Here is a 25,124-nt window from a genome sequence, read left to right as displayed (position 1 = left end):
CACTTTGTAACCTGCCAGGGGACACACCTGGCTCTTCCTTGTGTTGTATCTCTCATCAGACTGAGAGCTTCCCGGCAGCAGGGATGCTAACTGATGTCATCACAGCTTTTAGAATCGTGCTTGGCACACAGAAGGTGCCCAGTAAATACCTATGGCCTAATGGAGGTGGGGAGGGAGGGAGGTTGGTCTCACAGAGACTGTTTCTGTGGCCTCCCGTTGGGCCTCCCTGACGATTGTCCACACACCTGCCCCCTGACGATGCCCCTCCATGGTGAAGCATGGCAGCCCCCAAACTCTTCTGCCTGACTTCAAGTCCCAGCGTGATCCAGCCCAGCGCCCTTGTCTTAGCCTCATCCCCTCCTCTGACCACACTGGACGTCCTCCCCATCATGACCCCCTCCATCTTCCCCCGCCCACCTCCATCCACTCATTCTCTGCTTGCTCAGCAACTCCTTGTCATTTAAAATGTAACTCAGGTCACCTCCACCTCCAGGAAGCCTTCCTGGCAGCACCACATCCAGGCTGGTTCAGGTCTCAACTTCTTCCCTGGGCTTTGGGGGCACCTTCCACCACCCGAGGTGAGGGCATAAAAGGGGCGGGAGGGAGGAGGCTCCTGCAGAGGACTGGGTGCAAGATGACTGTGGTTTGGACCAGGACTGTAGGGACAGAGATGCTGAGAGAAGACAGTGGGGCCTGGTTTCGACATAGAATCAGCAGGATTTGGTGAAGGGGGAATGTGGCGGGAAGGAGAATTCTAGACTTGTCCCTATCCTCTCCCCTTTTCTTTCTTCCGGTCCCAGGAAGAGCAAATGAGGCAGAAGGACGCTCGGGCGCGGCTCACCAGCTGCATCCTCAGGAACGTGAGGACGGTCAAGTACCACGGCTGGGAGGGAGCCTTTCTGGACAGAGTCCTGCATATCCGGGCCCAGGAGCTGGGCGCCTTGAGGACCTCCAGCCTCCTCTTCTCAGTGTCTCTGGTGTCCTTCCAGTTGTCCACGTTTCTGGTGATGTCACTCTGGTCTCCTTGCAGAGCACGGGCTGGGGGAGGGAGTGCTGGGGGCGGGGGATGAGGGCTCCCCATATAGGATCACAGGGTCGCCATCACACCAAGTGACCATCACACTGAGTGACCATCACACTGACTGACCATCACATAGAGGGACTGTCACACCAAGTGACCATCATTTCAGCGACACTTAGAACCAAAACACCACGAAGCCCAGGACAGGAACCACTCCCTAGTGACATCTGGAACCGCAGTACCTAGAGCCCTGGAGTGCTGCTGATACCCGGGGTTCCCCAGAGTCATCCTCCCAGAGATTCTAGTCACAAGTCTCACCTATGTCTAGAATCACAGAAATGCTACCAAGATGGAAAACTGTGATGTCCCCCAATGCCTGGAACCAAGAGTTTCTGATACTTAGAAACAACTCCATCAACAGCAGAATTTGGGGGAGATCTGGGTGGAGGGGAACCCATTCCAACATGGCAGGCATGGCCACATGGACCCTTGGAGATACAGCGGCTGGCCTGCCTTCCCTGGCCACGCTTAGCCGCTCAACGCCACCACCTGTGTCTCCCACCCAGGTGGCGCTGGTTGTGTTTACTGTCCATACTCTGGTGGCTGAGGAAAGTGCCATGGACGCCGAGAAAGCCTTTGTGACTCTCACGGTTCTCAACATCCTCAACAAGGCCCAGGCCTTCCTGCCCTTCTCCATCCACTCCGTCGTCCAGGTGAGGCAGCGGGGAGGGGACTCTGGCCTGCAGGAGCCTTGCAGGGGTGCAGGAGGCTGTGCTGGAGCAATGGAGCAGAGTTGGGAAAGAGGTGGGAGGGCGGAGGAGCAGGGAAAGACACCAGCAGACATCCTCAGCATAGGCAGCCTCACAGACCCAGCAGCTCCCTGTGCAGAAGTTCATTCTGGTTCCCTTTTTATACAGATCAGTTTCACTTCATTTCTCTTCCTTCACTGTCTCAATTTACATTGTGCCTCCTTGGTTGTGATGAAAATGAGAAATCAGTTGTCTAGCTGAGCCATTACTACCTGGTTTTTTTTTTTGGATACATATATATTTTATTGAAGTATAGTCAGTTTACAATGCTGTGTCAATTTCTGGTGTACAGCACCATGCTTCAGTCATACGCGAACATGCAAGTATTCATTTTCATATTCCTTTTCACCATAAGTTACTACAAGATGTTGAATATAGTTCCCTGTGCTGTATGGTATGAACTTGTTGTTTATCTATTTTGTATATATTAGTATCTTCAAATCTTGAACTCTCAGTTCACCCCTTCTATGTTTGTTTTCTATGTCTGTGAATGTTTCTAAGCCATCCCTATTTGAATGCTCACCTCTTTCATCCCTGAAGCTGGGAGTGGAGAGAGCGCCCCCAGGTGGATAAAGATTGGAATCATTCCTGATAAAGGCCAGATGACACTATTGGAAAATCCACCATCTGCTTCCTGGGTCCGGTCTGCAGAATGGCAGCTGGATCTGTTATCAGAGGGACCCCCAAATTGGAAGATTCCCCCAAATGTGTGGGTCCTTGCCCGCTGACTGAGAAAGGATTCTCAATAGAGACAGAGGGACAAAGTGAAAAAAGAGCGGCTTTTATTGCTCAGAGAGAGAGAGGAAAAGAAAACATGCATGTGGGGAGCTTTCAGCCAGGTGGCTGGTCGAGACGGCTCCAGCTCTTGATGGGGCCGCGGGGTCTTTTATTGGAAGGCTCAGCCATCGTTGTCTTCACTTCTGTGGTGTCAGTCATCTACCAGTGGCCCTTCTCTACCCTGGAGCTCAGCCCTGAAACAGAAACTTCAGGGGGATAGAGATAACAAAGAAAGAGATACTGGGGTATGTCCTTGGATTTAGCGCAGCAGTTGTGGGACATAAATTGTCCTATTGTAGGACTGTGTCCTTGGAATTAAGGAGCCAGCTGTGGAATAAGAGAAATGCCCTGCCTTTCATCAGCCTGGCACTTCCTTCCCCTTGTGAATCAGCCAGGGTCAGTAAGCCTGCCCATCACCTCTCCCCGCTCCTTCCAGTTATGCTAACCAGGAGCCAGGAGGTATGGGGTCACCACCTCTATTGTCACCAGCTCCACGTGCATCATTTTCCATGACCTGGAAGGCTTTGTGCTGATGCCTTATAAATGCTTGGGGATTGGTAGGCAGGAAGCTTTCTCACCGTCTTGAGACACCCAACACCCGAAGTCTGAGTTTTTGTATTTTAGTTTTGATTTTGCTCTTCTGGTGTGGGTGACCTGGGGCTTTGGTGTCCCCAGGCCCGGGTATCCTTTGACCGCCTGGCCACCTTCCTCTGCCTGGAAGAAATTGACCCTGGGGCCGTGGACTCAAGTCCCTCCAGATATGGTGAGTGCTGAGTTCACCAGAAGGGGTGTGGGAGGATTGAGGGGACCAGCAGGGCTCCCCCTTCCCACTGACGGAATTCCAGGGTCCCCACGGGGGTCTGCTGGCAATGGGATGCTGTGTGTGGACCATGCCATCCGCCGTGTAACTTGGAAGCAGGCACCGAGATGCTGCTTTCTGCCGGTCTCTCAGCGACTACTTGTGAGCACCTACTGTGTGTGACTGTGGGTGTGTAGCAGCACACACTCTAACAGACCAGGTCCTTGTCCTTGTGCCTAAAGTCCAGGCAGCGTGTTCATCAAGCTAGAAAACAAAGTCAGAGCAATGACGAGGACCATCCTATGATGAGGCTCAACCAAGCTTGGGTGATCTGGGCTTCCCTGCCTGCCCCGTCCACTTCTAACCCTACACCTCCAGGGATGTGATGTAAACTGAGCTGCTGCAGTGGGAGGGGCACCCATCCTTGGGTCAGGACCCTCCCCTTGTAACTAAGGAAGCATTGAGCCGCTTACCTCAAAATCACCCGCATGGTGGTTAAAAGTATATCCTGTGACTTTTGTGCCTGAATGCAAATTCCGGCCCCAGCACTGACCCCAAGATGGGTGACCTTGGCCAGTTATTAATCTCTCTGAGCTTCAGTGTTCCCATCTGCAAAATGGACATGATGACCGGATTGTGGCGAGGGTTCAGTGAGTCCTTTGAAGCGTCACACTTATGGCCCTGCACAGCGTCAGCCTCCGGTGCATTTTTGTATTATTAGAACTTAGGGAGAACCCCATAGAAGTCAGCAAAGAGGCCTTTAAATAATCCCAAATTGATGTCTCTGAGGCTACTTCCAGCTCCGGCCCATTTTCAGCTGAGCGCAACTTTGTTCAGCTAAGTCAGTGTGATGCAGGCGTTCAGAGCTGGGCACTGGGCTAACATCCCAGGCCTGCCTCTGCCGGCTATGTGGCCCTGGGCAGTAATGCCCATGCTTCCGGCCTCTGCTCCCCACTGCTGTGCCCCACCTCCAGAGGGACTGTCCTGAGGGCCCCCAAGACACAGCAGGCCCCCGGCTCTCAGGAGCTGCCCGATAGATAGCTTAGGGTCTGGAGTGTCATGCCTTTATTCCCTCAGGAGGGTCCCCTGGATGCTGGACCAGAGACCCCTGACTGCTGTTTGACTCATGAGTTTGACACACTTGGTCACCTGCCCAGGGCCAGAGCCTTACTCTCCCCCACCTCATCCCAGCCCCTGCTCTTCCCCCAAAGATGTGGGACCATGAGATTAATACAAACACCAACAGCTAATGTTGACCAAGCACGTACCACGAGCCAGCACATGCAAAGTCCTGTCCGCAGTGGTGACCTCATGCTCCCTCCCCACGGCATCTGGGATCAGTGCTTCTGCAACCCACCCCCATTTCACAGATGGGGAAATGGGGAAGCATTCCCACCCCACAGACTGCTAGGGAAGGACAAGCCCCCCAGAGTAACCAGATTCACAAATAATAATTTGAACTTCAGAGACACAGAGGATCATTTTTTTTTAGTATAAGTATATCCCACGCAGTATGTGGGGGTGTAATTATCCTTAAAAAGTCCTCATTGTTTATCCAAAATTCAGATTTAACTGGGCGTCCTGCATGTTGTCTGCAACCCTCCCCTAGAGACCGTCCAGCCCAGTGGGTGTCAGTAGGTGTTAACTGCTTATTAGATGTAAGATTCCCAGGCCTTACCCCCAAGGAGGTTCTGATTTATTGCTTTGAGCTGAGCCGTTGTGTTTTTTTAAAAAAAAATCTTTCCAGATGATTCTAAATGTGTATTCAGGGTCCAGGACCAGTAATCTGGCTGCTCCCTCATTATGCAGATAAACTATCTGAGACCCAGAGATGGAGGGAGACCATATGCCCCTGGTTACACCTGTGGTCTCAGTGAAGTTAGTAACGCCCCCTTCACCCTCCAAAGCCCCGGATCGGATGATAAGTTGTACCAGAAGCCCACTAATGTTTTCTGTGAAGGACCCACCTGTCCATACGCTAGCTTCCCAAGCCCTGTGTTCTCTGTCGTAGCTGCTCTCCTCTGCCTTTGTGAAAGCAGCCATAGAAATACAGGAATGAATGAGGCTAGCTGTGTTCTAAGAATACTTTACAAGAATAGGCAGCAGACAGGATCTGGCCCTTGGGCCATGGTTTGCCGACCCCTGAATTATAATACTGTATTCCCATCTGTCAGGTAGAGAATGTGACCACCGCAGGGTCACACCCAAGCCAGGGAGTAGAGGGAAGGTTTTGTTTAGTGGGAGAGATTTCCTGCCGCCTGGGGTCTCTTGGAGCATCTCGTATAACTGGACTTCTGTGCCCTGCAGCTGCCGGGGAGGATTGCATCAGAGTACAGGAAGGCACCTTTGCTTGGTCCCGGGAAAGCCCTCCCTGCCTGCACAGGTACACGCGGCTTCCCTGGTACCCACCTTCTTGCTGACATTTGACAAGGTCGGGTGGGGAAGCTGGGAAAGCAAAAGCTCCAGTGGAAGAGGAACAGGGCATCTGAGCCTCGCCCGTCAGGGAGGTGACACTGCTCTGATCACCATGCTGGACAAGGTGACACCAAAGGAGGCGTGGCCCAGGGCCTAGCCTCGTCAGCTGCCCCTCCTGTGTCAGTCCCCAGATCATTGTCATCTCCAGCCCCCAACTCTCTGGCTGGATCTCTGCGGCAGAAAACCCCAGCCAACCCTAAAACTCCCTTTGAAAGGAAAGAAAGCACCCTGGGCCGTATTTGTGTTGATTGTCCTTCACTCATTTCTTAGTATTTACTGAGCACTTGCCATGTGCCAGGCCCTGTTCTAGGCACTGGAAATAGGGTGAAGCAAACAGACGAGGGCCCTGTGCTCTTGGGGCTGATGTTCTGTTGGGGTTGGGGGAGCCACACAAATGAGAAATCAGGGTAAGGGGGCAGAGTGTGATGTCGAGGGAGGGGCATGTGCAGGGAAGAAAGGCCTGGCATTTAAACAGAGGTCAAAATCAGGGAAAGGGATGAGCCTTGCAAGTGTCCAGGAAAAGAGCTTTCCTAGGCAGTAGGAAGAGCAAGTGCAAAGGTCCTGAGGCAGGAGTATCTCTAGACCCAAGATTCTCCACCTCGACATTACTGACATTTGGGGCTGGATAGTTTTGTTGTGGGGGCTGTCCTTTGCACTGTAGCACCCCTCCCTGAGTATGTACCCACGAGCAGCAGCCCCGACCATGTGTGACAACCAGAAACATCTCTAGTTGTTGCCAAATGACACCTGCAGAGTATAATCCCTCAGGTGTGTTTGAGAAACAGGAGGTCACCGTGGCTGCGGGTGCAGCTGAGGGACAGAGCAATGGGACATTGGTTGTCCTTCATGATTGTCAGGACTCAGCTTTTACCCTGAGTGAAACAGGAACCACTCAGAGCTTCGGGAGGGGAGTGTCAAGGTCTGACTTAGGTTTGAACTGGCCCCTCAGACCCTGTGTGAAGGACGGGCTGCAGGATGTGAACAGGTGGGGGGGCGAAGGCAGAAGCAAAGAGAATGGTGAGGAGCCTATGAAAACAACCTGAGCAAGAGGGGATGCTGGTTTAACCCCCAATCCTAATAAACTCTGTGTTGAGTGCGGGTATGTGCGTGCAGAGGTAAGTGTGTGCACGGACAGAGTGAGAGCATGTGTGTGCATGCACTGGGGTGCATATGTTATGTGCATATGTCTGTGCATATGTGTGTGCACGTGTGTGGTACGTGTGCAATGTGCATGTGCGTGTGTACTCGTGTGAGGGTGTGCATCTGTGTATGACGTGTGAGTATATGTGCACATATGTGTGCATCTGTGTACATGTGTGGTGTAGTAAGTGTGAACATACAGGAGTGTGTGCACTTGGGTGGTGTGCATGGGTGTGTGTGTACACACATATGATCACATGCATGTGTGTTGGGCAGGATAGCTGCCTCCATAGCCAGAGAAGATCAGGAGAGGGAAGGATTGCCCCCAGACATCCTCTTAGTGACCCTCTGGGTGAGTCACCAGCAGGAAAGGCTGGCTTTGTCTGGGATTCACCAATTCTGCACAGACCTGGGCTGAGTCCTACCCAGGGACACGTTGCCCCTTCTGTGTTGCCAGGATCAACCTCACTGTGCCCCAGGGCTGCCTGCTGGCTGTCGTCGGTCCCGTGGGCGCAGGAAAGTCCTCCCTGCTGTCTGCCCTCCTCGGGGAACTGTCAAAGGTGGAGGGCTCTGTGGGCATCAAGGTGAGGCCCAGCCCTCACTCCTCGTCCTGAAAGACTCCCCCCCTCCCCACTCCTCCCTACCTCCCACCCAAGCTCCGCCCCCTCCCACCACCACCCAGAGCCCAGCTCCCACCACTCTTCCAACATTGCTCCCGCTTCCATCCCCATCAGCCTCCTTGTGTTTTAGGGTCCTGTGGCTTACGTGCCCCAGGAAGCCTGGGTCCAGAACACGTCCGTGGTGGACAACGTGTGCTTCGGGCAGGAGCTAGACCCTCTGTGGCTGGAGAGGGTCCTGGAGGCTTGTGCCCTGTGGCCAGATGTGGACAGCTTCCCCGCAGGAGTCCACACCCAAATTGGGGAACAGGTGAGGGTCTCAAGGCCTTCTCGGGATGAGGAGGCATTGTGGCTGAGGGTGGTGCATTGGGAGGGACACAGGGGAGATGGGGGCCCAGCTCAGGGCCAAGTGCATAGCAGGTACTCAATAAATAGTTATTAGTGAGTTAATGGTTGAAAACAGAGACAAAGAAGAGGCAGGGAGACATGGCAGGGGTTGGTGGTAAGGGAATCTCCAACACCTGGGAAAGAGGCAATGCAGGCGTCTGCCTTGCCTGTCTGGGTCAGATTGCTTCCCCTCTCCGGACCTCACCAAAGGGTCTGGGCAGAGATGTCCGATAAACAGGAGCTGTGGATTGGGTGGAGATTAGCAAACTATGGCCCACCATTCAAATCCAGCCCACCATCTGGGTTTGTGAATAAAGTTTTATTGGGATCCAGCCACATGAACATTCCTTTACCTGTGGTCCCTGACTGCTCTTGCATGACAAGGACAGAGATTAGCAGCTGTGACAGAGATTAGAGGCCTCACAAAGCTTAAAATCGTTGCTATCTGGCCCTGTATAGAAAACATTTGCTGACCCCTAGATTAGGGAATTGAGAGTGGAAAAGTGGGAGTTAAGGTTACATAAATGGGTGAGGTTTTCTGGAGAGAAGAGGAGGGGGAAATGGTCTGGAGCAGCCCCTTGTGGGCTGAGCCAGGAAGAGCAGCTGAGAAGAAACATCTAGGGAGGAGGATGAGGCATCGTGCGGCCAAGGGCAGGGTGTTTCAGGAGGAATAGGATGCCCGCTGCCCTCTGTGTCTGTCCAGCTGGGTCACATCCTAAAGCAGATGTGATTTCCCATTACTGCCCCCTCGCCCGCAACCTGCCACATCCCAGGTGATGGAATCTCTGTCCTTGTAAAGCTCAGATTCAAAACCCTGGGGTCATCCTTGAGTCCTCTCTTTTTCTTACACCCACATCTAATCCATCAGCAAATCCTCTGAGTCAGACCCAGGATGTTTTGAGCCCCGCCACCATCAACTCTCCCCACATGGCTGCAGGAGCCCCTGGTTGCCCTCTTCATTTCTGTCCTCACCCCTGATAGGCTAATCCCAGCACAGCAGCCAAAGGGATTCTGTTCAAACGTCAGTCAGTTCACATCCTTCCTCTGCTCACAACGCTCCAGGGTCTCCCCATTCCCTCAGGGTCAAAGCCATAGTCCTGACCATCACTGACAAGGTGTCCCCTGCAATCTGACCCCCAGTTATTTCTAACTCATCTCCCATCATGTTCCCCCTTTCCCGCCACGTGGATCTCCACGATGTTCCTTGAAAATCCAAAGCATGCTCCCCACCTCAGGGCCTTTGCACCTGCTGTTCTCTCCACTTGTAAAGCTCTTTCTCAGGAATCCACATGGTTCATCCCGTCAAGTCTCTTAGTGGAGAGAGGCCTTCCCTGACCACATTACCCAGCACAGCAACCCTGCTCACGTCGGTACATCCTACACGCTTCCCCTGCTTTATTATTCTTCATAGCACATAACACCATCCTACAGGTGATATATTTCACTTGTTTGCTTACTGATTATTTGTCTCCTACCCCACCCTCATTAGAGTGAAAGATCCATGGGAGCGGGGACAGGGTTTTATTCATCACTGTGTCCCCACTGCTGGGTGCACAGTAGCAATGCAGCAAATATGAGTGGAAGGAATGAATAAATGGATGAAAATAAGGACTGAAAAGCTACCACTGGATTAGGCAACAGGGGTGTGACTGATGTTCTCGAGGAAGGCTATATCAGTGGAGAAACAGAGTGAAGCCAGACTCAAGCAGAGGGAGAAGTGGGTGCAGACAGTTCCAGGAAGATTGGCTGGGAAGGGGAGGAGCCAGGCTGGGGAGATGCTGGCTTGAGAGCAAGTGTTTCAAGCTGAAGGTGGCTCTGGAGGACAGGCACTGTGAGCTGTAGGTCACTCTGCTGAGCAGACATGGCCCCCATCACACTGGCTTCACCCAGCAGGTGTAGACCCAGGTCCCTGTCTCTCTTTTGTGGTCACAGGGCATGAATCTCTCTGGGGGCCAGAAGCAGCGACTGAGCCTGGCCCGGGCCGTGTACAGGAAGGCTGCTGTGTACCTGTTGGATGACCCCCTAGCGGCCCTGGATGCCCATGTTGGCCAGCATGTCTTCAACCAGGTCATCGGGCCTGATGGGCTGCTCCAGGGAAAGGTAAGTTTGGGAAAATGTGTCAGAAGTCACAGGTCAAATGCAGAGAAAGTCCTAACCCAAGTCTGTCTCACCACCACCCTCCTCAAGTCCAATTTTCCTCTTTGTAATGGTCAGTTTTTGCTGTGCTACATAACAAACAACCCCCAAATCTCAGTGGCCCACAGTGGCAGTCATTCATTGCTTATAGCTTTATGTTTAAACTACCACTGTTGCCACAAAACCTGCCTCTGCACCCTAAAAGCCAGATTAAGACAGAGGCAGAGTTTTGGGAGAAAAAAGAACAGCTTTATTGCTTTGCCAGGCAAAGGGGAGTCACAGCAGGCTAATGCCTTCGAGACTGTGAATCCATCTTGGAGTTGGGGTGTTGACGGTTTATAGAAAAACTGAATGGAACAGAAAAGGTGATAACCATCAGGGCGCTTCACAGGGTGCTGCTACAGTCCTCTTAACCTCAATGAATCTTTCTGGCTTGTGGGGGAACTGCAGAGGGCCTGTCCATTCTTCTGAGATGATCTGCCCATTACCTTCTTCCTGGAGCATAGCCTCTGGGTTAAAGCTATTGTAAAGAATGTAAGGAAGAAGTTTAGGGGTTGCTTAGCACAAAAGCAGTAAGGGAGAGAAAGCAAGTTGTAGGATTTCTTAATCAGAGTCAGCAGTTTTAGCATCAGGGAAGTTAGTTCGTCTCCTGCTCCTTCACCACGGCTCTGCCTCAGGTCATTGGCCAGGTTCAGGTGAATTCCATGTTTCCTGGTTTCCAGGCAGGTTGAAGAAGCCCCTTTATTTCTCTGTGTGGACATTCTGTTTCCGAGAAGGGTAGGAGCACACTGCTTGTCCCCTCTGTGTCAGCTCTGGAAGGCCGGCCAAGCACACACGTGTAACTTCCATCCCTTCCTGCCCAGACACGGATTCTCGTCACCCACACGCTCCACATCCTGCCCCAGACTGATTGGATCGTGGTGTTGGAAGATGGGGCCATTGCAGAGATGGGTTCCTTCCAGGAGCTTCTGCAGAGGAAGGGGGCCCTGGTGGGCCTTCTGGATCGAGCCAGACAGCCAGGAAATGGAGGAGAAGGAGGTACTGGCTGGGCTCTGCTGGTTCTCTGTGCCTGGCTTCTGCCACCCTTGGGAAGAAGGCTGCAGGGGTCCCACTGGCAAGAGTGGAGTGCTCTGGCCATACCCTCCCTGCAGGCCCAGAGCCATTGGGTCTGTGCTGAGTGCTTTTATGATCATCCATTGTCTCATTTGATCATCACACATCCCTGTGAGGCATCTCCCATTGTTGGTGCCATTTTACAGATGAGCGTCTTGGGCCAAAGAGAGAAATAATTTGCCTGAGGTCACAAGATTAGCACTCTGGTGTATTCAACTCCAGAGTCTGCTCATAACTGCTACAGAGACTGAGAAAGAAGGTCATTTGGTGCCTTGAAGCCAGAGGCCCCCAACCTGCCAACTTGGGCTGCTTCTAATCAGCCCAGTGCCTGCTGGAAAAATGACAGTGTTGCAGAAGTGAAGCCACCAGTCCAAGCTCAGCCACAGTGGGTGATAAAGAACAGCCAGAGGCACCTCTGTTACCTCATTTGATCACGACTTTGCCCCTCTGAGGTCAGTAGTTACCTCCATTTTACAGATGAGAACTGAGGGCCAGAAGTGAAGGAACTGGTCCACGTTTTCCTGGCTCTTAAGTGGCCATGCTTGGATTTGAACCCAAGCAACGTGGCTATAAAGCATGTGGCTTTTCATCCGTAGGTGTATACCACCCCTCCATCACAGAGCGAGGACTCATGGCCAGGTCCCCCCAGTCTCAGGCTCTCCCTCCTCTGAGGACATCTGTTGGGCACTGACTCACCCTGGGGAAAACCTAAGTGTGGATTCATGGTGTCACCATCCTGGAGCTTGGGGATGGAACCCTCCTGGCCTGGGAGACGGTGGGCAGAGGGTCCTTCTTGGGGGAGATGACACCTGAGGTTGTGTGAGAGCTACCTGGAAAAGAACATTCCAGGCACAGTGAACTGTAAGGGTATCGGGGGAACCCAGAGCTGTGCTGTGCAGCGTTTACTGCTGTTTCCCTGCCGCAGGTTCACAGCAGGTGCTCAGTTTTATTTGCTGAGTGAATAAGTGAATGAATGAACAATGTTTCTGGAGGAACCCAGGGAGGATGGAGAGAGGGAGCAGGAGCCAGGTCAGAGGAAACAGGTGCTCGGCGAGTAGAGGCTGCCCAGCCAGTGGGCATGAAAGCCAGCATCCAGACCTCGAGGTGCTGGCCCCATCGAATGACAGCGCTCCCTTGACCTTGCAGAAACAGAACCCCTGGCCGGCGCCGAGGATCCCAGAGGCTCTGCCGGAGGCGGAAGGCCCGAGGGGGACCCAGACAGGTGAGTTTGCTGTGGTGCTGAGCTGGGGAGGGCAGAAGCAGGGCAGCTGAGTTGCCACCTGCGTCGCAGACAGATGGGCATGGCCACAGCCCTCCTGGATTGAACACCTGCTGAATCCCACCACGGTGCTCGGCTGCAGCACCAAAAACTATGTGACAGTCAGTTGGCCAAAATGAATCAGTCCCCAGATGTCCTGTTCACGAATGACCAGTTTGCCCGCCGATGTGATGACTGCCCTGAAGTTTGTCATAGTTGCCTCATTGCCGGAGTGAGGCAGGGCCGGTCCAGAGAAGGACCCACCCCACGGTGGTTACGTTGTCTGTGTCAGACCCTGTCGTTCATGCTGAGTGACATCACCCTCACTTGGTGCTGACGGGGGTCAGCAGGAGGAGGCCTGCTGTCCCCTTTTCTCTAGCCCCCACTAGCCAGACCCTAGCTGGACCCACTGGGGGGGGGGTTGTCTGCAGCAGGGGGACCCGGCCACGTGGTGTCTCCTTTTTCATGGAAAGTGACGTTTTAAAACAGAACAACAGATGACTAGGCACCAGACAGTGTGAGCTTAGGTACCAGCTGTTGTGGGACTACAGGGAGAACTGTGGGTCCCTGAGGTCGGGCCCCGTTCCTCCCATCCCAGCCAGCCACCAAGACCAAGCGCATCCTGGGTCACACACTGGGCAGTCCCGCTGTCTTCACAGTGCACAGTAATCCTGAGTAAGACCAGATAGATAGATGTGTAAATAGATAAGAGAGAGAGTAGGTAGATAGTTAAGTAGGTAGGTAGGTGGATGGATGGAGGTAGATGAGTATTGTTGGAAAAACCTGGTAGTCTTCCCTCTCTCCCTGCATTACTCTCACTGTACAACATTCACAGCACTCCTGACACCAGGTGGGTGCCCCACCACCGCCCCAGCAAGCCTCCACAGCAGCAGGATGTCCTACAATTTAACTCAATTCTGACCCTGTCTACCTGGAGAAAATGTCGCATCCCACAGGTGAAGGGCTCAGTCCCTCAGGACTGCTCCCACCCCACTTAAGATGCCGATCACAAGTGGCAGGTCCCCAGGTTCCCCAAAATGTCTGTCCTACTTGGGGACAAATCAGGGGTTGGCATCATCACCTCCTCGAGTTCAATTAATTTGCTAGAACAGCTCACAGAACTGAGGGAAGCATGTAGATTCACCAGTTTATTAAAGGATGTGATCGAGGATACAGAACGGCCAGATGGAGAGATACGCGGGGCAAGGTCTGGGAGGGTCCCGCATACAGGAGCTTCTGTCCCCGTGGAGTTGGGTGCATCACCCTCTGGGAATGTGGATGTGTTCACCCACCTGGAAGCACCCCGAATTGCATACTGTTGGGATTTTATGGAGGCTTCCTCATGTGGGCATGATTAATTCTTAACTACATTTCCAGCTCCTCTCCCCCATCTGGAGAATGGGGGGTGGGGTGAAAATGCCAAGCATCTGATTGTGGCTTAATCTTTCTGGTGTCCAAAAGCCATCCAGAAGCCCACCCAGAGTCACCTCAGTAGAACATAAGATGCTCCTAGTTCTCTTATGATTTAGGAATTTAGAAGGGTTTTAGGAGCTCTGTGCCAAGGATGGGGTCAAAGACCAAACCTATGTTTCTTAATATGAATCACGATATCAGAGATTGAGAGAGAGGGAGAGACAGAGATGGATGATAGATTGATAGATGAATAAATAGATGGATAGATGATGGATAGGTAACTAGGTAGGTAGATAGGCAGATAGACATAGATTATCCCCATTTTGCAGCTGAGGAAACTGAGGCACAGAGCGATTAATTCAGCTGCCCATGGTTTCACAGTTAGCAGATGGCAATTCATATTTGAAGTTGTTGGCCCACTCATCCACAGATAGAGGAGCATTCAAGAAGTCTTGAGCATTTGAATTATGCAGAATTGACATCCTGCCAACCTAGACTGACAAAAATCTGTGAGTAAACAGCAGGTGCAAACTGAATGCTGCAACGCTTACACCAAAATGAAAACTGAAAACCAACTTCCAAAGTTGGGCGGAAGAGTCCCTTCGGTGGAAGGGTATTGGAAGACCAGGCTTGCTTGACTCCAGGGTAGTGGATGGCGTCTAGCTGGGCACCACAGAGGGAGGACCTAGTGGTGCTCAAGATGTTAGTTGAGTGAATGAGCCAGTGGGGAGTGTACCCAGAGCTCAGTGGCTACCTGTGGCCATGAGATTGGGCATACTCCATCTTGGAGAGAGATGCTGACATGTCCTCATTTCCTCTTGATGACAGGTCCATGAAGTTCGTCCCTGAGAAGGACAGCGCTACTTCAGAGGCCCAGACAGGGCCTTCCCTAGATGATCCTGAGGGGGCAGGACGGCCAAAAGGAAAGGACAGCTTGCAGTATGGCAGGGTAACGCCAGCGCCTCCCTCCCCCTCCACAGCCGCTGCTACTGCTGCCCCTGGGGGCTCAACATCTCCCAGCAGATGCAGCCTTGGGTGAGGGGTGGGGTCGGTGGAGGGCTCACCTTTATTATTAAATACCTACTGTGTGCCAAGTAAGATTCTAGGCACTTCATACTTCTTAATGCTCACAACCTCCCTAAAATTTGATGGTGTTAGCTCCGTTTGAGAGATGAAGAAAATGAGTTCTTAAAGAGTTCAGAGATTTGTTTGTATTCTCACAGCTAGCAAGTGACCAACTTGGGACTTAAATCTCGGATGGTCTGAATCTGAAGCTGGTACTGTTTCTTCTCTTTTAGGCTGCTTATCCCACCCATTTACCTGCCTACCTACTCATTCATTCATCCATCCATTTACCTTTCCACCCATCGCCCTAGTCACCCATCCATCCACCTACCCATCTGCTCACTCATCTGTTCATCTCACCCAACTATCAGCCCATTCACTCATCCAATCTTCTACCCATATGTCCATCCACCTACCCACCCATCCATCCATCCATGCACCTACCTACCCACCCATCCGTCCACCTACCCATCCATCCATCCATCCATCTGTCCATCCACCTACCCACCCACCCACCCATCTATCCATCCATCCACCTACCCATCCGTCCATCCACCTACCCAGCCAGCCAGCCATCCATCCATCCATCCATCCATCCATCCACCCACCCACCTACCTACCCACCCACCCACTCATCTATCCATCCATCTATCCACCCACCCACCCATCCACCTACCTACCTACCCACCCACCCACCCACCCATCTATCCATCCATCCACCTACCCAGCCAGCCAGCCATCCACCTACCCATCCATCTACCCACTCATCCAGCCCATCTATCCATCCACTCATCTATCCACCTGTCCTCCTACAGACCCACTCACTTTTTCATCCATCCGCCCACCCATCTACCCATCCACTCACCTGTTCACCCAACCACTCATTGTCCCATTCAACCATCTACCCACTCATCCACTCAGAAAGCATTTACAGAACCCCCACTATGTGCCAAAGTTTCTGCCTTGGTGGAGACTGCATGTTAGTGGAGGGAGGAGACAGTCAGAAAACAATGAGGCTAATAAGTTAATATCAGATAATGATAAATGCTACAAAGGAAATAAAGCGATGAGATAGGAAACAACCAAGGGTCAGGGCCCTTCTTGGAGAGGATGTTCTGAGGAGTGACGTTTGAACTGAGCCCTGAAGGATGTGAAGGAACCAGCCAGGGAAAGAGTAAGGGAAGAGCATTCCAGGCAGAGGGAAGAGCAGGTGTGAAGGCTCTGAGGTGGGAAGGAGCTTGGAGTGCCAGGGAAAAGAAAGCGATCACATGAGACCAGCTGATAGTAGGGGGAAAGGTCAGAGAGTGTCCAAGAAGTTTGAAATTTCCTCTAAGAGCAGGAAGAAGTCAAGGGCAGGTCAGTAACAGCGAGATGGGGTCAGGTGGATGTTTTCAGAAGTTCAGTCTGACTGCAGCTGTGTGGAGAGTTTCAGATTTGTAGGAACCAGACCTTAAGCAAGTGGCTTACCCTCTCTGTGCCTCAGTTTCCTTATCTGATAGGTGAGAGTTATGAGGATGAAGACACATGCCTGTCCCATAGTAGGTGTTCAACAAATCACTTCAAACCCAGAAAGTGCCAAAACCTGTCACCTTTTAGGGTCCCACTGGCAGTCTAGGGGCCATAGAGGGAGAGGCTCCCGAGGCTAGACAGGGCATGTAGTAGTGGGGGGAGGTGCTAAGAGAGGACCTGTGAGGTCTGCATGGTGGTTCCACGTGCCCCGTTGGTACGTTCTGGGAGCCTCACCTGGCCTTCCCCCCAACCCCACCTGCCTCTCCAGGGGCCTCTCTCTGCCTCCATCTCTCCTACATGTGTTACAGGTGAAGGCCGCCATGTACCTGACCTACCTACGAGCTGTGGGCACCCCACTCTGCCTCTATGCGTTTTTCCTCTTCTTCTGCCAGCAAGTGGCCTCCTTCTGCCGTGGCTACTGGCTGAGCCTGTGGGCAGACGACCCCACGGTGGACGGGCGGCAGACGCAGGCTGCTCTGCGAGGCTGGGTCTTCGGGCTCCTGGGCTGCCTCCAAGGTACCCTTGCCAGCCTTCCTCTTCCTCCATCCTCTAGCTCCACCCAAGGGTTTCTCAGTGCTCCCTGGCTCACCCTGTTCTCCCTAAACATCTGTGCAAGAATCCTGGGTCCAAACATAGACCTGCATCCTTAAGGTGGGGCTGGGGAAGTGGTGGGTGGGGCACATCCCCAGTTTTCTGGAACCCTCAGAGTCTCTCCCAGCCTCATCAGCAAATGCAAAATCTTGGCCCCCAAATGTTGGGGCTGCTGAACACTTGGGTGGAGCAGCAGGTCAGCTGGACTCTGCCCCTCCCCCAAGCAGAGGACAGCTCCAAGGTCTGACTGCTGGTGACTTCCGGCACCCCACCCCCAGAGGAGTCAAACCCTTGCACCACGTCACCACCATCGTCACCTCCCATCTTCTCTTCCTTTTTTAGAAGTAGGTTTATTTTTTAGAGCTCATAGCAAAACTGAGCAGAAGGTACAGAGATTTCCCTTGTACCCCCAACCCCACACGTGTATAACCTCTGTCATGATCAACATCCCACACCAGAGTGGTACATCTCTCATGTTTTCTTCTGGAAGTTTTATGGTTTCAGGTCTTACATTTAAGCCTTTAATCCATTTTGAATTTATTTTTGTGTATGGTGTGAGAAAGTAGTCCAGTTTGATTCTTTTACATGTAGCTGTCTACTTCTCCCAATACCATTTACTGAAGAGGCTGTCTTTTTCCCATAGTATATTCATGCCTATTTTGCTATAGATTAATTGCCCATATGAATGTGGGTTTATTTCTGGGCTCCCTGTTCTGTTCCACTGAGCTATGTGTCTGCTTCTGTGCCAGTGCCTTACTATTTTGATGACTATAGCTTTGTAATACAGTTTGAAATCAGGAGTGTGTTACCTCCAGTTTTGTTCTTTTGTCAAGATTGTTTTGGCTATTCAGGATCTTTTGTGTTTCCATACAAATTTTAGAATTATTTCTTCTGGTTCTATGAAAAATGCCATTGGTATTTTGGTAGGGATTATGTTGAATTTTTAGATTGCCTTGTACCCAAGTATGGTCATTTTAACAGTATTAATTCTTCCAGTCCATGAGCATGGTATGTCTTTCCATCTGCTTGTGTCATCTTCAATTTCAGCGGGTCTTACAGATTTCCAAGTGCAGGTTTTTACCTCCTTAGTTAGATTTATTCCTAGGTCTTTTATTCTTTTTGATACAACTGTAAATGGAATTGTCTTCTTAATTTCCTTTCAGATATTCACTGTTAGTGTATAGAAATGCAGCAGATTGCTGTATATTAATTTTGTATGCTATAACTTTACTGAATTAATTGATAGGTTTAGTAGTTTTTTGGTGGCATCTTTAGGATTTTCTATGTATAGTATCGTCATCTGTAAACAGTGAGTTTTATGTCTTCCTTTTCCAGTTTGGACTCCTTTTATTTCTTTTTCTTCTCTGATTGCTGTGGCTGGGATTTCCAATACTATGTTGACTAACAGTGGTGATAATATGCACCCTTGTCTTGTTACTGGTCCAGGAAATGCTTTAAGCTTTTCACCATTGAGTGATATATCGGTACCCGGTAGGCTGGTACTTCCTAATCTTGGAGAAGTGGCCTATTGTAGGAGACATCCTGTGTTTCCCAGCTGCACACTCCCCTCTTGTCACAGACCTCAATGCTCTAGGGATGCCCTGTATGTGGGATGCACGGGCCCTTCTGTCTGACTGTCAACTGGCTACTATGGTTGGTCTGGTGGGCTGTGACCGATCCCCAGTCTGGTTGGTTGCTAGGCCCTGCCTTGTGCAGAGGCTGCTGACTGCTGCTGGTGGGGCCAGGCCACAAGGCGGCTGGCTGCAGAGCCCCAGGCACACCAAGGCCAGTGCTGGCCCACTCGTGTGGAGCCAGGTCCCAGGGTGGCTGGTTGCAACTCTGGTCACAAATGTGGTGCTGGCCTGCTGGTATGTGAGGCCAGTTCCTGACAGACTGGCTCTAGGGTCTGGGTTCTCCTGGAGCTGGTGCCAGCCTGCTGGTGGGTGGAACTGGGTCCTCAGGTCTCTGGCTGCAGGGCCCTGGGTGTCCCGGAGTTGGTGTCAGTCTGCTGTTGGGTGGGGCTGTGTCCCAGTGGCTGGCTTGGAGGCCCCGAGATTCCGAGGGCTAGTGCCAGCACACTGGTTGGGGGGCTGGGTCCTGGGGTGTCTAGAGGCTCGGACAGTTGTAAGGCAGCCAGCCTGCTGGTAGGTGGGGCTGTGTCTTCACCTGGCCAGCTGCTTGACCTGGGGCGTCCCAGTGCTGGTGCTGACAGGCTGCTGGGCAGGGCTGGGTCCCAAGGCTGACAAGCTTGAGAGGATACTCCAAAATGCTGCCTGCCAGCACTGCTGTCCTTGTGGTGGGGAGACACCCAGCACGGCTGCTGCCAGCATCGGTATCCCCAGGGTGAGCTCCCGTTGCCTCCTCCTCCAGGAGCCTCTCCAAGATCAGCAGGTGGGTCTGACTCAGGCTCCTTTCAAATTACTGCTTCTGCATTAGATGTTTTGTGTGCCCTGTAAGAGTGGAGTCTCTATTTCCTACAGCTCTCTGGCTCCCCAGAAGGTAAGCCTGCTAGTCTTCAAAGCCCGATGTTCTGGGGCTCATCTTCCCAGTACAGGACCCCTGGGCTGGGGGCCTGATGCGGGGCTCAGACACTGCTCCTTGGGGAGAAGCTCTGCAGTCGTAAATCCTCCCGTTTATGGGTCACCCACTTGGGGGTGTGGGTCTTGACTGTACTGTGTCTCCCCCTTTCCTGCCCATTTCATTGTGGTTCCCTCTTTATATCTTTAGTTGTAGAAGATCGTTTCCACATTGTGTAATGCCCCTCTATCCCTATTAACTTTCCTTACTGCTCTGTTTGAAATGTATATAGGTATTAACTATACAGCTATAATATACTAACTATTTAAAACTATATCTCAAACTAGTTTGAGCAACAAGAGGATTTATTGGCTTCTGGGACTGGAATCCATAGGTAACTAGTTTCAGGTATGGCTGGATCCAGGGGTCTAACAAATGCTATCAGGTTGGCTTCATTTTCTTCCTCTGTGGTAGCTTCCTGTCCAAGCAGGCTTCTCGCCCTGGTGGTAAGATGATATCTCACAGCTCCAGCCTGGCCACCTCAAAAAAGTGAGCACCTTTTCCCAAAAGTCCTAGCAAAGTCCCAGGTCTCACTCTCGTTGGCCTGACTTGGGTCATGTGTTCATCCCTGAAGCAACTGCAGTGGTTTGGATTGGCCAGGGGTTAAATGTTCTCCACCCCAGAAACAGTGGGGAGTGAAGTTAGCCCCATTCCAAGTACGTAGATTGGCATTAGGAAGGGGGTATATTAGTTTCCTAGGGCCGCCATTAAACAAATGGCCACAAACTTGGTAGCTTAGAACAACAGAAATTTTATTCTCTCTCGGTTCTGAAGCCAGAAGTCCAAAATCAAGGTGTCAGCAAGATTGGTTCCTCCTGAAGGAGAAACTATCCCATGCCTTTCTCCCAGCTTCTGCTAGTTGCTGGCCATCCTGGGCTTTCCTGGACATGCTGTCCATCACTCCAGTCTCTGCCTCTGTCTTCACATCGTCTTCATCTCCATGTCTCTGTGTGTCCTCTCCTCTTCTTATAGGGACACTAGTCATTGGATTTAGAACCCATCCTAAATCCAGGATGATTTCATCTCAAGCTCTTTCACTAAACACATCTACAGAGAGCCTGTTTCTAAAAGATCACAGGTTCTGAGGTTCCTGGTGGAGATTAATTTGATGAGGGAGACACTGTTCAGTCCACTGCATGGTGGTTCCATCAAGAGATCATCAGGGTGGCCAACCATAAGACAGCCACCATGGGGCAGTCGGGGCGTCTCCAGCCCTTATGCTCTGACACCCTGTCTTCCCCCAGCGATCGGGCTGTTTGCCTCCATGGCCACGGTACTCCTTGGTGGGATCCGGGCATCCAGCCTGCTCTTCCGGGGGCTCCTGTGGGACGTGGCACAGTCTCCCATTGGCTTCTTTGAGCGGACGCCCATCGGGAACCTGCTGAACCGCTTCTCCAAGGAGACAGACACAGTAGATGTGGACATCCCAGACAAACTCCGGTCCTTACTGGTGTACGCCTTCGGACTCCTGGAAGTCAGCCTGGTGGTGATGGTGGCCACCCCGCTGGCTGTTGTGGCCATCTTGCCACTGCTGCTCCTCTATGCTGGGTTTCAGGTAAGGAGAGGTCGAGGAGGCTCCTGGGGTCACCTCAGCCAGTCCCCTGTCTCTGGGCAGGACTCAGTGTAAGGGGTATACCCAGCTGGAAACCTCGGGGCTGCCCCTAGAAGAATTCTCAGAAACAGATACACCTTGTCTGTTTCTAACACTCACTCTTGTCTGTCTTCCATATGTTCACATCAAAGTTCTGACTATTTTGTCCTGCTGCTGCTGCAATCAGCTTCCTCTTCTCCAGTGATCAGGAAACCAAAAAGGCATTGCAAGCTCTCATAGACTGTTGTCTTAGGCTAGTCTCTTTCAGTTGCCAGAACCAGAGACCAACTTGAATTAGCTTCAACATGAGAACAGAATTTAATGACTTACATTCCTAGAGTGCCAGGGGGTCAACTGTCACCAAGATCTTGTCCCTCTCTCCATATCTTCCCTCGGTGGTTCTCAGGGTGTGGTGTCAGACCGGCAGCAGCAGTTTCACATGGGAGCTGGTGAAAACTGCACACTCTTGGGCCCCACCCAAGACCTACTGACTCAGACACCGTGGAAGTGGGGCCCAGAAATCTGGGTTTTAACAAACCCTCCAGGTGATTCTGATCCAGGCTAATATTTAAGAACCACTGGCTCAGCTCTGCTTGGCCTAATTTTGCACATGCTCCCTTTGCAGGGGGACTGCTGTCCTCACGGCCTCCCACCTTAGCAACCCCAACACAAAGCAACCTTTTCTCCAGCTCATCATTCATACATCAATCCCAGGGAAGATTCTGATTGGCCCTTCATGGGCATGTGTTCATCCCTGAGCTCTTATCTGTGACCATGGGGATAGTGGGGCTGTGTTGTGTGACCACCTCCATGATCAGGTCCCACTATTGACTGCCAACCTCCCACCCCCACCAAGGAAATCAGAAGTAGAACAAACCATGGAAGCCAGGCAGAAACCATGGCCATCGCTGCCCTCCACAACTGTCCCAAGTCTTCTCTATACCCTCCTGACCTAGGAGAGGGACTGCTTCTCTGTTCAGAGCTTTGGAGTCGGGCGGAGGTGGGTTTGAATCCAAGCCCTGCTGCTTGCTCACTGTAGAGGCTTGAACCAGCTGCTTAATCCCTCTGAGTCTCTCACCTGTAAACTGTGAATGACACAAATACCCACCCCACAATGACTGAATACTGCAGTTGACCCTTGAGCAATGCAGGGGTTAGCCGACCCTCCTCAAAATCGAAAATCCGCTTTTAAGTTATAATTGGCTCTCTGTGTTCGCAGTCCCTCCACATCCACAGATTCAACAACTGTGGATTGTGTAGTATTTACTATTAAAAAAACTCCAGGCATAAGTGGCCCCATGCAGTTCAAACCCATGTTGTTCAAGAATCAACTGTCTTTGAAGAGAGCCTGGCACACAGCCTGGGAGTTTGGCAAATGCAGATTCCTTTCTGCCTGCCAGCTGCACACAACTTCCAACCTCAAACCAAACAACATCATCTGTTTGTGCACCACTGTGTTCCCACACCTGGCAGGTAACCCTCAAGTGAAGTGAATGAATTTGACTTGTGGCCAAGTGCCTTCCTTGCCCTTCGTGGCCTTGCTCCCACAGTGACTGGCCCTTCAGTGAAGCAGTTGGCGTTAGAGCTGAGAATAAGACTTTTACAGTAGATTAGTGGTTTCTCCATCCTGACTATACATTAGAATCACCGGAAGGAAAAATTCCAAGACCAAGCTGATGCCACCAGAGATTCTGATTTAATAGCTCTGGAGTGAGGCATTGGAAGTTTTGGAAGCTTCCAAGACAATTTTTTTTTTTTAATGTGGAACTCTGATTCTGCAAGGAAATTGGAGCCCAGAGTCGGGAAGCAACTGGCCCACTGTCACACAGCAAGTGGTAACAGACCTCCCTATGCTTTTCAAACTCTCTCTGTGTGTCTGGCTTCTTGCTCCCCACTGTCCTACTTCAGAGCCTATATGTGGCCAGCTCTTGTCAACTCAGACGCCTGGAGACAGCCAGATACTCCTTCGTGTGTTCCCACGTAGCAGAGACGTTCCAGGGCGGGGCAGTGGTCAGGGCCTTCCAGGCCCAGGGCCCCTTTGTGGCTCAGAATGATGCGCACGTGGATGAAAGCCAGAGAGTCTGTTTCCCGCGGCTGGTGGCTGACAGGTGAGAAGGAGGCAAGGGAGACCCTGTAATCCATGTGTGTCCCCAGAAAATGAGACCTAAGGTCATACTGTGTGGCCAGAGAGATCAAGTGGCATGCCTAGGGTCACACAGCAAATCAGGGACAAAGTGGAGGCTAGATCAATCCCTGGGTGCATGTGGCTTGCACTGGGAGCAGATGGAACATGCCCTGAGGGGTCCCCAATAGCAGGTGGGCAGGAGGTACAGGTGTCAGCAAAAGGGAAGAAGCCTCTGTTGCCTTGGTGACAAAGGAGCTACATAAGCATCGTCAGCTTCCTTCCAGTACTAAGTAAAAATAAGAACACAAGCTTTGAGCACAGACAGGCACAGATGCAGATCCCAGCCCTGCAACTTATTAGCTGGGTGATCTTGGGAAAGTTACCTAACCTCTCTGAGCCTCATTTGTCAAAGTGGGTTTGCACTCATGGTGTGGCTGTGAGGGTTACAAATACACTCACAGCTAATACTTGTAACATGCTTATCACATGCCCAGCACAGTCCTGAGCATCCTCCGTGGATTAATTTATTTAATCCTATGAACAACTCCATTGAGAAGAGACGCTTTTTATAGATGATGAATCTTAGGCACAGAGAGATTGAGGAACGTGCCCAGGACCATACAGCAAATACATGGTGGACTTAGGATTTGAATCCAGGCAGTCTGATGCCAGAGTGTGGAGAGGGTCAGGCACCCAGTAGGTGTGAATTCAATAAATGTGAATTCCTTCCTCCTTTCTGCCCAGGTCCCCTGCCAGCTGGGACTGTCAGCCCCTCTAGCTGTGTGCAGTGTCTCAACTCCACGTGCCTCTGGGTGACCTACCCTTCCGCTTCCTGGGGTCCTAGCCTGGGGGCAGGGACCTTATGAACATTTAAAAGCACCCAGGTGTAGGGGCCAGTGATTGCTGCACCATATCCGGTGGGCATCTCTCATTTAGTCCTCTCAGCTGTAATGAGCCAAATGTTGCTTCATTCCGCAGGTGGGTCAGCTGGGGTTTGGAGACGTGAAGGGACTCCCCCAGGGTCAGCCATCTAGGAAGTGGCAGACCTTCAGTCAAGCAGATGTGCCTTCCAATCCCAGTGTTTGTCGCATGTGTGGACTTGGGCAAGCACCTAACCCTTCGGAGCCCCAGGGTCCTCATCTGTCAGTTGGGGACACAGTAGCCCCGTTGTGGGACTGTTAGGAGGATGAGGTGTTGTATGCAGTGAAGCTCAGAGCTCTCTGAAGACAGGGATGTTTGTTTGGTTTGCGGCTGTGTCCCCAGCGTCTCCACGCATGGCATACAGTAGGTGCTTAATACACACCTGCTGAATGAGTGCACGGATGATTATGCCAATGATTGGTGGAGTAGGAATTCAATAGACTGGACACATATTTTTTCATTCATTCAGTGTATACTTGTTGAGCACCTACTGCGTGCTAGGTCCTGTGCTGGGGACAGAGCCGAGAACGAGACACAGTTGCTGCCCTCGTGGAGCATATGATCTGCTGATGGAGGCCGATCGTCAAGGCTGATTAAATAGTGTCGTTCTAAAGAGAGAGAAAAGGGAGGAGCAGACCGGAAGGCCCTCTGCAGAGGTGATGCTTGAACTGACTTGCGTGATGAGATGTTGGTCACCTGAAGATGGAAGTCAGGTTCAGGCAGAGGGAACCAGGGACATGGCTGGGCACAGCCTGGGGACAGATAAGCGGCAGCATGGCAGAGCTTTACTGGGGCACCTA

At 51.8% G+C, this 25,124-nt stretch overlaps 1 protein-coding gene across 1 annotated transcript in view; it reads left to right on the top strand.

Moving 5' to 3' along the window:
• Positions 1-25,124, top strand: part of ABCC6 (ATP binding cassette subfamily C member 6) — a 68,409-nt gene that overhangs the window by 35,636 nt on the left and 7,649 nt on the right. The window contains exons 12-24 of the mRNA XM_072942083.1: positions 801-1,004; positions 1,588-1,734; positions 3,283-3,370; positions 5,714-5,789; positions 7,479-7,605; positions 7,772-7,948; positions 9,958-10,125; positions 11,025-11,199; positions 12,421-12,496; positions 14,774-14,894; positions 16,828-17,035; positions 20,932-21,242; positions 23,187-23,386. Of these exons, the coding sequence (XP_072798184.1) occupies positions 801-1,004; positions 1,588-1,734; positions 3,283-3,370; positions 5,714-5,789; positions 7,479-7,605; positions 7,772-7,948; positions 9,958-10,125; positions 11,025-11,199; positions 12,421-12,496; positions 14,774-14,894; positions 16,828-17,035; positions 20,932-21,242; positions 23,187-23,386 (2,078 nt within the window). The remainder of the gene's footprint in view (positions 1-800; positions 1,005-1,587; positions 1,735-3,282; positions 3,371-5,713; positions 5,790-7,478; positions 7,606-7,771; positions 7,949-9,957; positions 10,126-11,024; positions 11,200-12,420; positions 12,497-14,773; positions 14,895-16,827; positions 17,036-20,931; positions 21,243-23,186; positions 23,387-25,124) is intronic.

This window comes from Vicugna pacos, chromosome 18 (genome assembly GCF_048564905.1).
Source record: "Vicugna pacos chromosome 18, VicPac4, whole genome shotgun sequence".
Classification (NCBI taxonomy): domain Eukaryota; kingdom Metazoa; phylum Chordata; class Mammalia; order Artiodactyla; family Camelidae; genus Vicugna; species Vicugna pacos.
Note: the sequence above shows the minus strand (reverse complement) of the source record. Positions and strands in the feature narration are given on the sequence as shown.